Source organism: Emys orbicularis, chromosome 5 (assembly GCF_028017835.1).
Source record: "Emys orbicularis isolate rEmyOrb1 chromosome 5, rEmyOrb1.hap1, whole genome shotgun sequence".
Taxonomy (NCBI): Eukaryota; Metazoa; Chordata; order Testudines; family Emydidae; genus Emys; species Emys orbicularis.
Window position 1 is genome coordinate 83,141,859 of NC_088687.1, and position 15,467 is coordinate 83,157,325.

General features: G+C 46.5%; 1 protein-coding gene across 5 annotated transcripts in view; it reads right to left on the minus strand.

The window, feature by feature from the left end:
- Nucleotides 1–12,135: 12,135 nt before the first annotated feature.
- IRF2 (interferon regulatory factor 2) overlaps nucleotides 12,136–15,467 on the minus strand; it is a 65,953-nt gene continuing 62,621 nt past the window's right edge. For all 5 annotated transcript variants that reach the window (XM_065405335.1, XM_065405338.1, XM_065405337.1 and 2 more), the window contains exons 8-9: nucleotides 15,419–15,465; nucleotides 12,136–13,459 (exon numbers count right to left, since the gene is read on the minus strand). In XM_065405335.1, the coding sequence (XP_065261407.1) occupies nucleotides 13,145–13,459; nucleotides 15,419–15,465 (362 nt within the window). In that variant the 3' untranslated portion in view covers nucleotides 12,136–13,144. The remainder of the gene's footprint in view (nucleotides 13,460–15,418; nucleotides 15,466–15,467) is intronic.

Here is a 15,467-nt window from a genome sequence, read left to right on the forward strand (position 1 = left end):
GCAAAGTTCCGCCACAGAGCAATCTTTGCAACTTCAGCCCATCTCTACTCATGACACTTGTATACGCGTCATCAGAACATTGCTTCATTCTGGGTGCAGCCCTGGCAGATGCTGAGCCTACACAACTCCCTTTGATGCCAGTGGGAGGTGAAAGCATTCAGCCCTTAGTAGGCTTGGGCCCTAGGTCAATAGTCTGTTATGACTGTACCCAAAAAAGGCATTAAAATGATCTTTGAAAACACTCTGTTTAATTCTGTTAATTTTCCCAGAGCTCTTTAGTTTGTATTATGTATCATATTCATTTTGTATTTATTTAAACCTTCTTGGCCTTCTGGGCATGGTGTTGAAATATACTGAGGATCCTGCAGAAGGTGAGAGGAAGCTGTTGAAGGCACTCAGTAGTGGGAATGGGGAGGCTAGGGAGGGGGAGGCCAGCAGCAGAGAACCAACTGTGACTTATTAAACTTTGGTAACACTTTTGGTTAAAATAAGTGTCAGAATTAGGTGGCTCAAGTTCAGGTTAATCTTCAGTCGGTTTCTGTGTGAGCAGTGTTGTGCGCCATTCAATCTGGCCTGCACAACTGAAGTCCCAGTTCAGGAAGGTGCTTTAAATACATGTGTAACTTTAAATACATGAATAGTCCCATTTTATACTTTAAGTTCTTTCCTTAATTGGGGCCTGTGTTTATGGAAACTCTGTTTTAAATCCTCATTTAAAATTGGTTTCCTAATACAGAGGAATAGAGAGGAATGAGTTCATTTTGGAACGAGGGGTAGATTTTTATTTTTTGGCTCAGGCTTATGAATATCATGGTATTTCCTACTAACGTCTCTTAGAGTTAATGTAAACAAGGGAAAAAAACAAATAGCAAGTTGTAGTCAAGAAAGCCTATGGTTTCCCTTGCAAGTCCTTCTAACAGTGGAGGAAGCCCATCAAAAGGTCAGACACTTGCATTCAGTCATGTGACATGTCACCTTGTGCTGTGCTGGAGCATAAAAACTGTTCTGTTTACATCTTGCAATGGCTAACACACAATGTGCGTCTGGCAGTCGATGCAGTTTCCTGGTGAATGGCTAACGTTTTGTTTTTGTTATTGCTCAGGGAAGGGAAATCAATGCATATCTGGTAGTTTTTACCTGAAGTGACCCCAGCCTGAATTTTTTTTTTTAAACTGAGCTGACTTCCAGCTCATGATTTACGTGTATTGGCAGAGAAAAGAATAGGAGTCTCAAGAGTACTAATAATTATAAAGCAGCCCTTTGATGAGGGATGGAGGAGGATTAAAATGAAAATCTACAAATAATAAGGGCTTGTCTATACACAGAAATTAACTAAATGGGTTTCTAAAATCATCAGTGCAATTCCCTTGTGGGGGTACTCCTTAAATCAGTTTAAGGCCTTGTCTACACTGGCGGCTGCATGTAGGGTATGTGTAGCTACACGCTTCAGTGAAAAGCAGGCTGCATCTACACTGTGATGTGTAGCTACAAGCAGCAGTGAAAGGCTCTGAAAGGGGGAGGGAGCAGGGAAAGGCTATGTCAGCATGGAGGAAGCAGGACATTACAATGCTAAAAATAGCAGTGTAAATGGGGGATGCACTGCTTGGGCATGGCAAAAGACAAGTAGGATACATACCCTAAGTTTCTGGCATGTCTGTATGCGGCTAAGCAATGCCTCACCATCTACACTGCTATTTATACCCCTGCTGGGGGGGCGTGCAGTGCATGTACTCTACACGTCACCATAAGAGAGTGTGCAGTGTAGACATACCCTCAGAGTGCCTTACATTGAATTACCTTCACTTGATAGTAACCATGCTTAAACCAATGTAATGAGTGTCCACACAAGGGACTGCACTGATTCAGCAAAATTGATTTAGATATCCATTTAGTTAAATCAGTGTGATTCCTGTGTGTGCCCCAGCCTGGGTTTAAGTGTAGTTCTATGCTGTCAGTAACATCCTTTTTTTGTCCCTGTCAATGTGAGGTCTGAAATTACATAAATCTGTATAACTGATAGCCCACTGGGATTATAGCAATTAAATCCATTCAGGACTGACTCATTGGCCACATGAGGCAGAGTTGGTGATATATTACAATAATACCTTGTATGTGCACAGTGTGTCATCCAAGGATCTCAGAGTTCTATACCTTTGGTGAATTAATCATCACAAAAACCCTGTGAATTTGGTAACTTCCTTATCTTAAATTTCCAAACTAGTGGTGGAAGTATGGAGTGTCTTGCACCACCCCTGCTGTGCTTTACATCACAAGCCTTCAGGATGAGGATGTCTGGGCAATCTGTTCAGAGTTCTTCCATTGCCATCCCTTAACTGGCCAGAGGAGGTGCTCTTGAGTAATGTGACACACACCTTCCCTTGGGGCAGAGCATGCTCCCTATGAACTACTCCCAGTCTCTATCAGCATAAATGAGGGAGAGTGGGGCTGGGACTCAAACCTGGGTCTCTAGTGTTCTGCACTGCTGCACTAATCCCTAAAGGATTGGCCAGGTCATAATTTACTGGGTTTTCTAAACTGTTTTATAATAGATTTTTCAATCTGTACTCAAAGAATGCAGGAATATTTTAATTTTCCTGGAAGTTAAGCTTAGCAAATGTGAAAGGAAGCTGTGAAAACTGTGTGCCTCTACAAAGTTCAAGATGTCTCAAACTGCATGAGTTGTAGCAGTGGGGACCTTGCAGGAAAACAGAGTTAAAGGGTGAGACATCTTAAAAATTGGTTAATCCTCCCCCTTGCAAAGATTTACATTAGGAATAGAATACGCTATGTTGTGCATATCTGGTAATGTATATATGTGAGTGTTAAACAGAGATTAAGGAGCCTGTTCTGCATGGTCTCCTTGGAGATCTGAGCATCCTTGACTTCCACTGACTTCTTTGAGCATGGAGGCTGCTCAGGATTTGGCTCCAAATCTAGTTCAGAGCCTTGAGGCCAGGTCCTTCCATCTGGCTGAACTGGAGTCAGATTGTGCAGGCCCTCTCCGTTGGCACAGAGTAGGGGAGTCTCAGGTATGCTAACTTACATTGGATGCTCTTTGCCCCCAAGCGGCCATTCTGACAGCTGGGCATGCCCCTTACATTGGGGGCCAGCCAGGGTCTAGTGTAGAAGGCTCTACAGCAGTGGCTCTCAAACTTTTTTTTCCCGCAGGCCACTTGAAAATTGCGGAGGGTCTCAGCGGACCACTAAATGATCTTTCCAAATGTTGTTTGTACCGTTAGCTAACTATTGTAAAGCGCTTTGGATAAAAGCGCTATATATATATAAAAAACTTAATAATAATTAAGGTTTTTTGTTTTACAAATAAAAGCACACAACTCATATTTTAATATCAGTAGTCTTACCTTTCTAATGCAATGGATGTGCCCTCTGCCCCAGGCCGTGGCAGCCCCCGAGCTGGGGCTGGGAAGGAGGGGGGTCTCTCCCCCGCCACAGCAGCGACAGAGCTGAGGCTGGGAAGGAGGGCCATCTCTCTCCGGCAGCCGCAGCCCTGGAGCTGGGGAAAGTTGCCTCTTTCTCTGGCCGCCGCAAACCTGCACATCCCAAATTCCCCCCACCCCCTCTTCTCACCCCACTGCCCCCTCCCACCTACCCTTATTCCCCTCAAGGCCACCACCTCACCTTATGTGTGCATCTTCTCCAAGGTCCAGGCCTGCATGGCTCCATTAATTAGGTGAGTGGCCCTTCATTCTCTCATGTGCAACCGCCCAGGCACGCACCTTAGAGGGAACTATCCGTGGACCACCTGAATGGAGCTTGCGGACCACTGGTGGTCCACAGACCACAGTTTGAGAACCTCTGCTCTATAGCACTACTGAATTCCTTAGTGCAGGGGGATTCCTCAGGATGCTGGTTAAGCTGGCTGTAGGGCTATTTTGTGTTGCTGAAGTAGCACAAACCAGTAGCTAAGTAATGTAAGTATTACTACACTATATTAGTTCCAAGTTCCCTCTCTCCATGTCTCTCCAAAGAATACCAATGTTTTGCATATTATTCCTGGTTATTTAGGAGAAGACTAGAATGCTGGACCACAGAATTCTGACAGTTAACAACTAAAGAAAATACAAAGCTTTCTCAGAAATTTCCTATCAGGGAACGGCATGACTGTAAAACTTCCGTTCACACACAGCTGGTGGCTTCCTAGTTGTGCTTTGGCAACAGCCAGTTGGTAAATTATCAACTCCTACTTTTCTGTATGACAAGTAATCTTCATGTGCAAAAGGTTTGGCTTGAGTAATACATTCCTTGAATACTACATGTTCTAATGCCAGCAATTTGTATACAAGGATCCACCTGAAAACTGAAACCAATGGGGCAGAGAATGTTTTGGTAAATGAAAAGTGTAAATTTCAGATAGAGAAAGGACCGTTGCAATTTTCATAGGCAATAGCCCAAGTAAGGCCCATTCTTCTTCACCTTGAAAATCTGCAGTATAGAACAAATGGCATTAGAATCATATATCTGATTTGTGGATTATATTCTATGTACTGTGTGGACACTGGACTGTGTCTTGGGGGGCAAAGGGGCTACTCTAGTTTGTATCAATGATTTAGGCTCCCTACTCCTCACTTACAACATTGTTGGATTAATTTATTTTCCTTGTACCCTCAAATAATCTACTTTTTCTACAGGTCATAGAGCCTTTTAGGCCTCAACTCCCCACATAAATTCTCCCCCTCGCATACTCCTCCTGAACACACCAAACTGAGGCAAAAACACTCACTCATTTTACCTCATTGCAAAATGTTGGGCCATCTCAGCTTTCATGATTTACTCAGGTGTCTAAATTGTTCCTGCCTTCCTGGTTAGGCCACTGCATTACTACAGGATTTGCCCACATCGAGATGTTAAACTACAGGATGTTAATCTAAAAGGTAAGGACTGAATCTTGTATATCATCCAGCAAATGAGGCCTCGATGCTGACTGAGGCTTCTGCGTATCACTGTAATACAAATGCTACATTGGAATTCTGGACGTGCCAGTGGGCCCAGTTCTTCCGATGGATGAATGGGTACAAATCGCTGTAGCTTCAGCAGGAGATGCAGACTTGTCGCTGAACACAGAATCAGGCCCTTGATTTATGCAGTGGTCTTAAGGCAGCATTAGTGTGACAGTGTGGAAGGTAGAACTGGTTTTAAAAAAAAAAAACTTGTCAAAGATGGTTAGTCAACAAGGAGGAAGCAAAACGTGATGGAAACCAAAAATGAATGTGGAAAAGATTCCTATCTGTGCTAATGATATAGCAATGTATGGATCCCTCCGTTCTCAAATCATACCATACATTAGCTGCTTTCTGGTGCAAAGCAAATAAACCAAGGTACAAATGACTCCTGGATGGCTATTTTTTATATGCATACTTCAGGGGCTTGTAATTAAGACATCTGAGGATGTTGGGGAGGTAATTTACCAGCAGTGCTACTTCCTGTGACTGAAAAAAATTAGTGTATTAGTTGTAAGGTTACACAAAAGTCAGTGGAGTTACACCACGGATGAATTTGGTCCAGTACATCCTACGGAAATAGGCTGGCTCCAGCACAGACACGGAAGTAAATATGTTTTAATGCCATTGAATGGTGTGGTTTGCACCAAGAATGAATTTGGCCCAATATTTATCAGTCCAAAAAGGATCTAACATTTTCCTGCCCTGATAGAGAATCATATTTCCTGAATGGGAAAGTATTCAAATTGCTGCAGCTGTGTCAGAGCCGTTCGTGTTGTTTCTGTTGCAGATACGTGACAAGAGCAAAATAATTTATTTTAAAAGTAACTGTAGGATTTTTTTTTTAAGTTTTAAAAGAACAGTGGGGCATGTGAGCAAAACTACTACTGAAAACTGAAACTAGAAAAACTGACTGAAGGAGATAACATCTTTAAATTGAAGCACATGTAAAAGCAGCAAGTGCTGGAGCAACTGTTCTTAGCACCCAACCAGTTTCCTGCTGCTGTGTTAAGTTTCACCTGCAAATGCTTATATGGAGTTAATAAAGTTGCTGTTGGATAATCCTGGCAAATTCCACCCAGCAAGCAGTAAGACAGCTACTGTAAAATTAACCATAGCCAAAGAACAGTTTCTCTGGAGAAATGTACCCAAACATATTTTTTAAAATGTGTGTGTGTATGTAAATGATCTAACTCATTGTATAACATAGACGATGACAAATATAAAGCATACATCAGATAAACAATGGAAATTAATGTAACATGGTGAGAAATCCTTAGAATGTCTAAAACCATCAATGGGGTGGGAATAACTGTAATATAAAAAAAAAGCAGCAATGTCCCTAAACCAAGCCTGTTCTGTATAGAAGCACAAAGGACATTTAAAAAAGGAAGATAAAGGGCCAACCTCCACTGTCAATAGAGTTCCACCACTTCCCACCAGGAGAGAATTTGAACCACAGTCAAATTAGTTAGTGAGCTAAATACTGCGCTAACAGCATTTAACTCTATAGTACTTAAACTACAGCTGAATTATTTAGTTTAACTGAGAGTGGAATTGGCCCAAAGGGCCTAAGTATCATAAACTACTCAACAGATTCAACCTGAAAGAAATTGCCTCAGACATGACTGATTTATTTAAAGCTGCAGCATATCAGAATGACTGGGATGGTTATCAGTTACATCTGCTTGTCAAGCTGGGTGAAACTCAAATGGTGCACTACTGTGAGCAGCTTAATCTACATACAACAAGCAAGTTCCTGGACAAAATGCTTTCGGTGCTAGAACTAGCTGTTGGCCCCTGCAGTTTCCTTCCTCTCAATAGCTATTTTCAGCATTGTTGACTGAAAAAAAAATCTTGCACATGTTAATATTACTACAGAGAAGGCAACCACCTTTACACATTTGCTCAAATGGTCATTGTTTTTTTTCTCCTGCAAGCAATACAAAAAAACAGCCTACAAGCCCCACATAGTAGTGCTTCAGGGAAACTCCAGCGGGAACATGGAAATGCTTCAGGGGGCAGCACTTTATCATGCAGCCTAATAATCCAAAAGCCACAATGAAAATAATTAGGATATAGCAGCTGGACAGCATAAATTATTTATTACCTGAGTTATGGACTGGACTATGAAAAGTCTTATCAGGTGCTTTATTGATGAATGAAACATTTTTTTAAAAGCACCTAAGTAACTTTGGCGCAGATCCTCAATTGTATTTTGGTGAGTAACTCGCGTTGAAGTCAATCACCTACATATCTTTGAGGAGATGGGCTTAAGGCTCATTTTCAAAACTGGCATGCAAAGTCCCACTGCCCATCAGTGAGACTGAGGCCACATCCACACTGTAGCCTTCTGCCAGACAGCTGGGGTGTGATCTCTGATGACTCTAGCTGAGCTAACACATGCGCCTTGTGTAGCGGCAGCTATACAGCACACCCTGCACTGCATGTTTACCAGTATAGTTTGTTTCACTTGCAGGGTGGGGGTGGTTTTACTAAACGGCTACAAAGCACAGCTTTGCCAGTATAAACAGCATCCACCAGGAGTGCCTTGCTGGGACTCGTACACTGGGGAAACACTTCTATTGCAGCCTTTACCTTGGACTCCTAAGTGGAGTGAAAATGGGACGGAAGTGCCTAACGTGATTTGACGATGTTACCCAGATTTTTGGGAATGCAATACCTGAAACCCCCCTGTATACTTTGGTGTAGTGGTGGCCAGTGCTGGTCCCCACCCAGGGCTGGAGGAGCCCAGTACCAGCGGTAGGCGGTAGAGGGCAAAGCGGAGCTGCTGAGTGGTGGGCGAGGAGACGTGGCTGGCCCCGAGACACAGCAGCTGGAGGAGGCTGGAGGGTTTGTGGCCATAAGCAGAGCCACCAAGCGCCTCTCAGCCAGGCCACCTGCCTCGCTGTGGGGCCCCAGAACTTGGCCGGAAGAAATGACAAGGCCAGGTCCCAGCTCCCCACCCTGGGCAGGGGGAGATCCCTGTAGGGAGGCACTGACTAATGGGCTGGTGCTGCGTCCTGGGAATGTGCTAGCTATCCTGCTACCAGGACAGGGAGCGACATTGCCCACCCCCTTGAGAATGAGGCCCAAATGCTTCCTCCAGCACCCCCCCAAATACCACCTCCCAAGGGACACACACCCTCCAGCACCCCCATCTAGCGGCCCCGCCCTTTGCCTCCAGCAGTGGCCTCTATTTGGGAACTTGAAGTATGGTAACCCTCCAGCCGGTCCTGCACTGAGCTGCCATGCCCTAGGGCGGGGTGGGCAAACTACGGCCCACGGGCCGTTTTAAGCCGGCCCTCGAGCTTCCCCTGGGGTGTGGGATCTGGGGCTTGCCCCTCATCGGTCTGCGATACCCACCGCTCATGGCCTGGAGCAGAATTGGGGGCCACTCCATGTGGTTCCCAGAAGCAGCCACATGGCCCCCACTCCAGCGCTGCAGCCAGGGAGCAGGGTCGGGGGGGGGGGGAGCGGGCGCTTCACACAGCTTCCGGAAGCCGCGACATGGCCCCACTCCAGCTCCTACGCACTGCAATGGCCCCTCCCGTGCTCCAATGGGAGCTGCGGGGGCGGTGCCTGTGGATGGGGCAGCGTGCAGAGCCGCCTGGCTGTGCCTCTGCATAGGAGCTCGAGACAGGACATGCCGCTGCTTCCGGGAGCCATTTGAGGTAAGCGCTGCCCAGCGCCTATATCCTTGAACCTCTCCTCATGCCCCAGCCCCCTGAGCTCCTACCGAACCCCTTGATCCCAGCCCAGACCACCATCCTACACCCCAACCCCCTCATCCCCATCCCCACCCCAGAGCCCACACCCCCAGCCAGAACCCTCACCCCCCACCCCAGAGCCCCCTCCCATACCCTGAACTCCTCATTTCTGACCCCGCCCCAGAGCCTGCACCCCAGCCCCAATTTTGTGAGCATTCACGGCCCGCCATACAATTTCTATTCCCAGATGTGGCCCTTGGGCCAAAAAGTTTGCCCACCGCTGCCCTAGGGACCAGGTCTCGGTGGTTTTGCTGTTTCTGCCTGTAGTAAGGGCAGTGCATGAAGGGGAAGCTAGCCCCCATACCTTCTGCCCAAGGCACCGCCCCCGCCTGCCACTGCCAGAGCCGCAGCCACTGGCCCCCTCACCCCATCCCCAGGCCCCTCCGGCCGGCATGAGCACCAGGCGGCCCCAGCACCGGGCAGCCCAAGCACTGGCTCCAGCCGCCCAAAGTCCCGGGTCAAAGGCTGGCCCACCCTAGCCCCAGCCCCAGCCTGCTTCTGGGAAAAGGAGCAGCCTGGGCTGGGGCCACAGGGGAAAGCGCGGGAAGGAGGAGGGGGCCTCGGGGCAGAGCATGGGTGGGGTCACACGTGGCTTTTCGGGGAGGCTTAGCTTCTCCTGGCCTGCGATACCCACCGCTCATGGCCTGGAGTCTACAACGCTGTGATTGGGACCATCAAGGTAACGGTCAGGCCCAGCCAGAGTGCCTAGCTCTGCCCAGCACTGGCGGACCTCAAGCCCTTCCCTCATTCTCAGGCAGGTGGGTGCCTGTGAGACGTGCCAGGGTGGTGGGTGGGTGACTAGGGCAGGGCTGCCAGGTGCAAGGCACTCAGTGGGTTGCTGAGGTGGAGGATGTCAGCAGGGGCTGGCTGTGGCACCTGCCTGGCCCCTTCGTCCGCTTGCTGGCTCTGATCCCTGCTGAGGCGATGGGCCGCGCATGCCCCATGGGACCCCTCTCCCTGACAGATGTGTGTTAATAGTGGGCCACGGTGCCTATTGCAGCTGCACAGGTGGGCCTGAGAGAAAAAAGTTTGGGACCCTCTGGGCTAGTGCTTAGTGCAAAGGCCTGGGACTCAGCAGCATCTGGAATCTGACCTGAATGACCAATACACACCTGGACATATTCAGCTCTGTGCAACTTGTTCCATCAGTTGTGTTATGCCAGGGCTGAATCTAGCACACCATATGATCACAGGTAAGTCACTTCAACAGCTCAAAACAAACCCTTTTGCCTTCTTTAACCCAGCTGTAAAACTAAGTGACAATCAGGTGGCACTGATTTTAGCTGCCCTGGATGAAGGCCTGAAGGTGCCATACAAAACCCTGTTTATTACTCCATCTGTGGACAGTTAGCCTCCTCTCCCTCAGCTGGTTACGCTGTGCATTAGGTTTCCATACATGTTCTGCTTATTAGGAAATGTAATTTAATTTGAGAAATAGTTTTGCTGGCTAAAGTCAAGATACTGCCATAATTTTCCCCCTCCCCTCGTGCTCTGTGTTTGCAACCAGAGCAGCAGGGAAGTAGAATTACTCTAACAAGCGAGTCATCACATGCCTTCCTTTTAAAAACAAAATCTGGTTAATTGTCCCTTTTCCCACTTGCTAAAGAAACTTGGGTTTGGTGAGAGGGGGAACTTGCCTCTGATTCAGGGTGAGGTGGTTTTTTTGGTTATTCTTAATCTTTTCCAAAAATCAAAGAAACACAATCTCAGCTGCTTCACTTCAATGGGAATTTCCCCTGAGAAGTGACTGACTTAGGCCCAGAACCACAAAGGCAGTTGGGCATTGCCATGCTCTGGGCATGCCTACTGGATCAAGTTCTGCAGGTGGCATGGGCATTGCCCTGCCTGGCAGCCCAATTTCAGGATTGTGCTGTGGCTTAGGGGGGAGCAGGGCCGGCTCCAGGCACCAGGCAACCAAGCTGGTGCTTGGGGCGGCACCTGGAGGGGGGCGGCGCGGCGCTCGGGCCGCCGGGGAGGGCGGGGCCACAGCCGGGCTCGCCACCCTCCCCCCGGCGCTCTGGCCGCCCTCCCCCCCTGCGCCCTCCCCCCGGCGGGGAGAGCGGCGAGCCCCTGCTAGGGCTCGCCGCCCTGCGCTCTGGCCGCCGGGGCTCGCCGCCCTCTCGCCGTCCTGCCCCCGGCGCTCTGGCCGCCGGAGGGAGAGCCGAGCCCCCGCCGGGGCTCGCCGCCCTGCCCCTGGCCGCCGGGGGGAGAGCGGAGCCCCCGCCGGGGCTCGCCGCCCCCCCCCCGTGGGGGGGGCGGGGGGGCGGGCCGAGGCATTTTTTCTGGGGCGGCAAAAAAGCCAGAGCCGGCCCTGGGGGGGAGATAGGCATCTGGATGCCTAGCGTAAGGCAGCAGCGCTCATGCCCACAGGCAGAACCGTAGGTATCTAAGGAACTTTTACAGTGAAAATTTAGGCACCTACAGGGTGAGGTAGCAGCTGTACAGAGGTTTTTCTGGAGCACAGTGATGGCTGCAACTGGGATGTAGGTGACTAAACCCCACATGTAAGTGCCTAAGCAGCTTTGTGGCTCTGGGCCTTAGTAAAAATGGAGACCCATGTCCATTTTCCTAGATCCATGCATGGAGGGAGCCTTCTGGATTTGGATCTCCCCCACTATTTACAGCACCATTGCCCTCTCTTCCTTGGACTCCAAAGAGAACTTTTTCTGTGCTGCTGAAATCACGCAAGGGGAGGTCCTACAAAGCTATCTCAGAAAAGCCTTGAGCTGCATTATCTTTTCTATAACCCTCCTCCAACTCCTCATCTGGGTTTACTGAGGCAAAATAAGTTCTTTACCAAGATCACTCATTAGAGCATCAGCTGTGTTGTGCCATGGATTTGTAAGCAGCACTGAAAGTGGTGCTAAGAACTGAGGGTGTGACGTGGCATTGAGTTACTGATATAGCAGAATCCTACAGATCAGAACCCCCACTATCCAAACCTCCTTTTCCTAATGACCTGGATCAGAAGTCAGCATGGCGGTTACATGGCTGCCAATCCTGTGTTCAGTCCACTAATAATAATTATTATTACTACTCAGAGGACTTAAAAAAAATATCACTATTCCCATTTTATAGACAGGGAAACAGAGTCAGAGACACACAACAGGACAGTAGCAGAGTTGGGAACAGAGCCCTGGTCTCCTGATTACCAGTCCGGTGCCCTGACCATTGGACCATATTGCCTTTAAGTCTGAGTTCCTCTTTCTATCTGTGCTGTGCTGCAGTTGTCTCACAGTACTTCCCATTTCATTCACAATGTACAAGATAGTTCTCGATTCTAAAGCAAAGGCTAATCCCAGTTTTCCATGATGAGAGGTGACCCTCTTCACCTTCATCTTTCATACCAAAAGCCTAAGCTGTGTGGATAAGATTAAAAAATGACAAACAAGAGGATTATTAAAAATTTAACTCTATATCATATTTATTATCAATCCACAGGATAATTTGATTGCTACATGAGCTCATAAAAGCTATTTCACCTTTACAAAATTAAAAAAATGTGCCACAAGGATGTAATAACTGCTGATAACCCACCAAGAACTGAATCTTAAAATTATAAATTTGCTGTAGAAAAGATTAAAAAAACAATTATATTCACTTTAGAATTTTACTTTGAATAAAATATTCCCCTGTATAAAAAATAAAAAAACTTGCTCTGGTTAGAATTAGATTACTTTTTTTCTTCTTGAAATCTGGGAATTTGCATAATATCTCTGTAATATTTTTCTTCCTATTGTACCACGCGGCATTCAAGCATAGCAGATTAGAAACAAACACGAGAAAAGCAGTCTTACAATGTGTGAAATCCATATAGGAAGGTTTACCTTCCTTTTCTTTCCCCTACTTCTCAAGACTTGTTAGCAAGAATAGCCTTGGAAAAGAATAAAGATGGGAGGGGGCTTTGAATGTGCCATTAATTAGAGCAAGGTAATAAAAGGCCTTTTCGTAAGTGCTTTTTAATAAGGTGCAGAAGCAGACTGCAACATTGCTAGTACTGCACTATGTACATATTCACAATAGATTTTTTTATTTAAAAAAAAAATTCCAGCTAGTTCACATTTTCTCTTCCATTCTGAGGCTTTCAGTTCCATCACAGCCTTGACTGCAAGAAGTGCAGCAATACCACTTCCCCTGTGGTTGTTGGTCCTCTTATGAAGTACTGGAACTTATATAAGTGGGCCAAAGTTCTGTTTTTCCTATGCAGTAACCTTGGAAATCCATCTGGTTTCAGGTATACATACTGATGGCTGGAGTCCTGAGTTAAAAAGCTCCAGTACTGGAGTCGGACACAGCAATGTTCTATATTGTCAAGGCTTTCCCTTAGATTTGTCTAATGTGCGTCAGAGTTGCACCTCTTCTAGAGAAACATAAAATACAAAAACAAACCAAAACTAAAGAGACACAGTCAGAGGCTTAGCAGCTCTTGACTCTCGACTGGGTGATGTCTGATGTTTTCTTGATGACACTAGCCCGTGTCTCATGGTCTGGCCTGCTGCTGCTGGCAGAAGCTGAAGACACTACTTGTGGGAGAGGGATAGCTGGGAAGGGGGGCCAGGAGCTGTTGTAAGGCAGTGGGGAGCTTTCTTCTTTGATGGTGACCTGGAGGTCAGGCTTGTTGGAAGTCACAAAGGTAGCCATACTGGGAAGAATATGAGAAGTGTTCCTCATACCAAGATTGCTCAGATACTGTTTGCCTTCAATGTTTTTCTTTTGCCACTGAAGCCGACCCTGAAAAGAAAAAGACCGTCAGTGAATGTGATTTTATAACTACTCCTGCTAATATAACTGATACAGAGGCTGCTCTCTTCTCTCAGTCATGCCCTAAATTGCATTACAGTGTTGTAGCCTAATAAAGGACCACGTACTAAGGAATGGCCATTAAAACCTGTGCTTCTAGCCTTTTATGTGTGACCTTGTGATTTCTTCTCCCTCCAGAATCCCACTCTCTTAAGTCTAGATGTTCCTCTGCATAACTTACCCTGCTGATGGAAAACAAAGGCCATATTCTCAGTTATTCTGGAAAAATGGGCACGGGGACAAGGAACTCTGAGCTTCAAAGTGCAAAATTTCTCCCATTTGGTCGATCAGGGGGTTCCCCCCTCCTTGGAATGGGCAAGGGTTTCAGCACCTGAATCCAGGGGAAGTTTGGTCACCCACAGAAGTCAAGTGCCTAAACATAGATATCTTTCCTTAGCCAGCACAGAACAGAATCCAGCAGCTGTTAAAGCTGCTAGCATTATTCTTTCATGGGCTATCCACTCTGATATCTACGCGGCCTCTAGGCGATCATGCCACAGAGAGCATCTGCTCCATCCCCTAATGCATGCAGAACATCAGTGCACACCCAGGAAGGGAATTCTATGAGACCGGGGAGCAGGGTAATCTTACTATAGAACTAGTGCTAAGCCCCGCACTGGGAAGCTAGTAGAGGCATTTCTCATTCCCAGGTTGTTCAGACTGTCCTAGGGGAGTCTGCTGAGTTTTGTTCTCCTCTGCCTGCAGCAGCAGGATGGAAAATATGGCCCACAGGATCAGCAATGTTTTAGGGTCACTTTCCTTATTCAGGCCCTACTAAAGCCAACCCTCCTTCTGGCAGCAAGTAGCAGCTCAGCCGTACTCCAGCACACTACCCTGCAAGGTGCTATTTTTACATCCTTAGAGAATTTTCACTTCTTTTTATGGTATTAAATGTCATTAGCTGGGTAAGTTCTTCCCCCAAGCTCCCCTCCCTCTTCAGGAGGATGAGAGATGAAGAGCTTATTTAACGTTAAAGTATGTACACTGAGAGCAGAGTTAATGTTGCTGCTCATTTTTTACTTCATAACAGAATTCTCCCGCCAAAGGGATTCCAACTTTTTTTTTTGTTTTAAACCGAGCAAGAAAAGGTCCTTGCAGGGAAGTCTTTCATGAATATGAAGCTGGAATCCTGAAGCCAAATTAGCCTCATCTCTAATATACATATGTATTTTTATGTCCAATTACATGATCTACATATATAAAGCTGAGATTTACATGCACAAATAGATGGCATGCATCTATTCAGCAGGTGCAAAATTAGAAGCTGGAAATGAAAAATTGTTCCATGGGTTCTGTTAGGTCACAAGCAATAGCTCCACACAACATTTGGTGGTTATATATTATTTCCTTTGATTTCTTTTCATTCAAAGCATGAGAACAGACTCGTCAGGAAAGCTCACGTGCACCACATTTGCAAGAGTCTCTCCATCATTAAGATCACCATTTCCTGCTATTGTGTGAGCCCAGACAACATACAAGAAAATCCAAACAAGGCTGCTCATAACCAAGATAAAATACTAAGCTACCCAGAAAGCACTGAGCCATAACACGCATGCATGCACAAAGCCCCTCCGTTGCTTTATTCTGTATAAATAAATTTGTTTGTTTGTTTCCACAGTTGACATCTCTCCAAAGCACATATTTGATTTTCCTATACAAATTAGTTTACTTCTAATTTGAGAGATCATGAAGTTGTTTTTTGTTTTGTTTTTTGTTTTTAAAACAGGCATCAACTTCATTCTACAAGCATCTGAACATTCGTCTCCATACAAAATTAATACTGTCCGAGTAGAAATGTATTTTGATGTGGACAATGGGAAAGAAACTCCACAATATGTGTCACTAGTACTTGAAGAATTTCTCCTGAGCACTATAAAACCAAGTGCTTACCTCTGCATTTTCTTCATCACTGGGAATGCTGTCTGTCGTTTCACTTTCT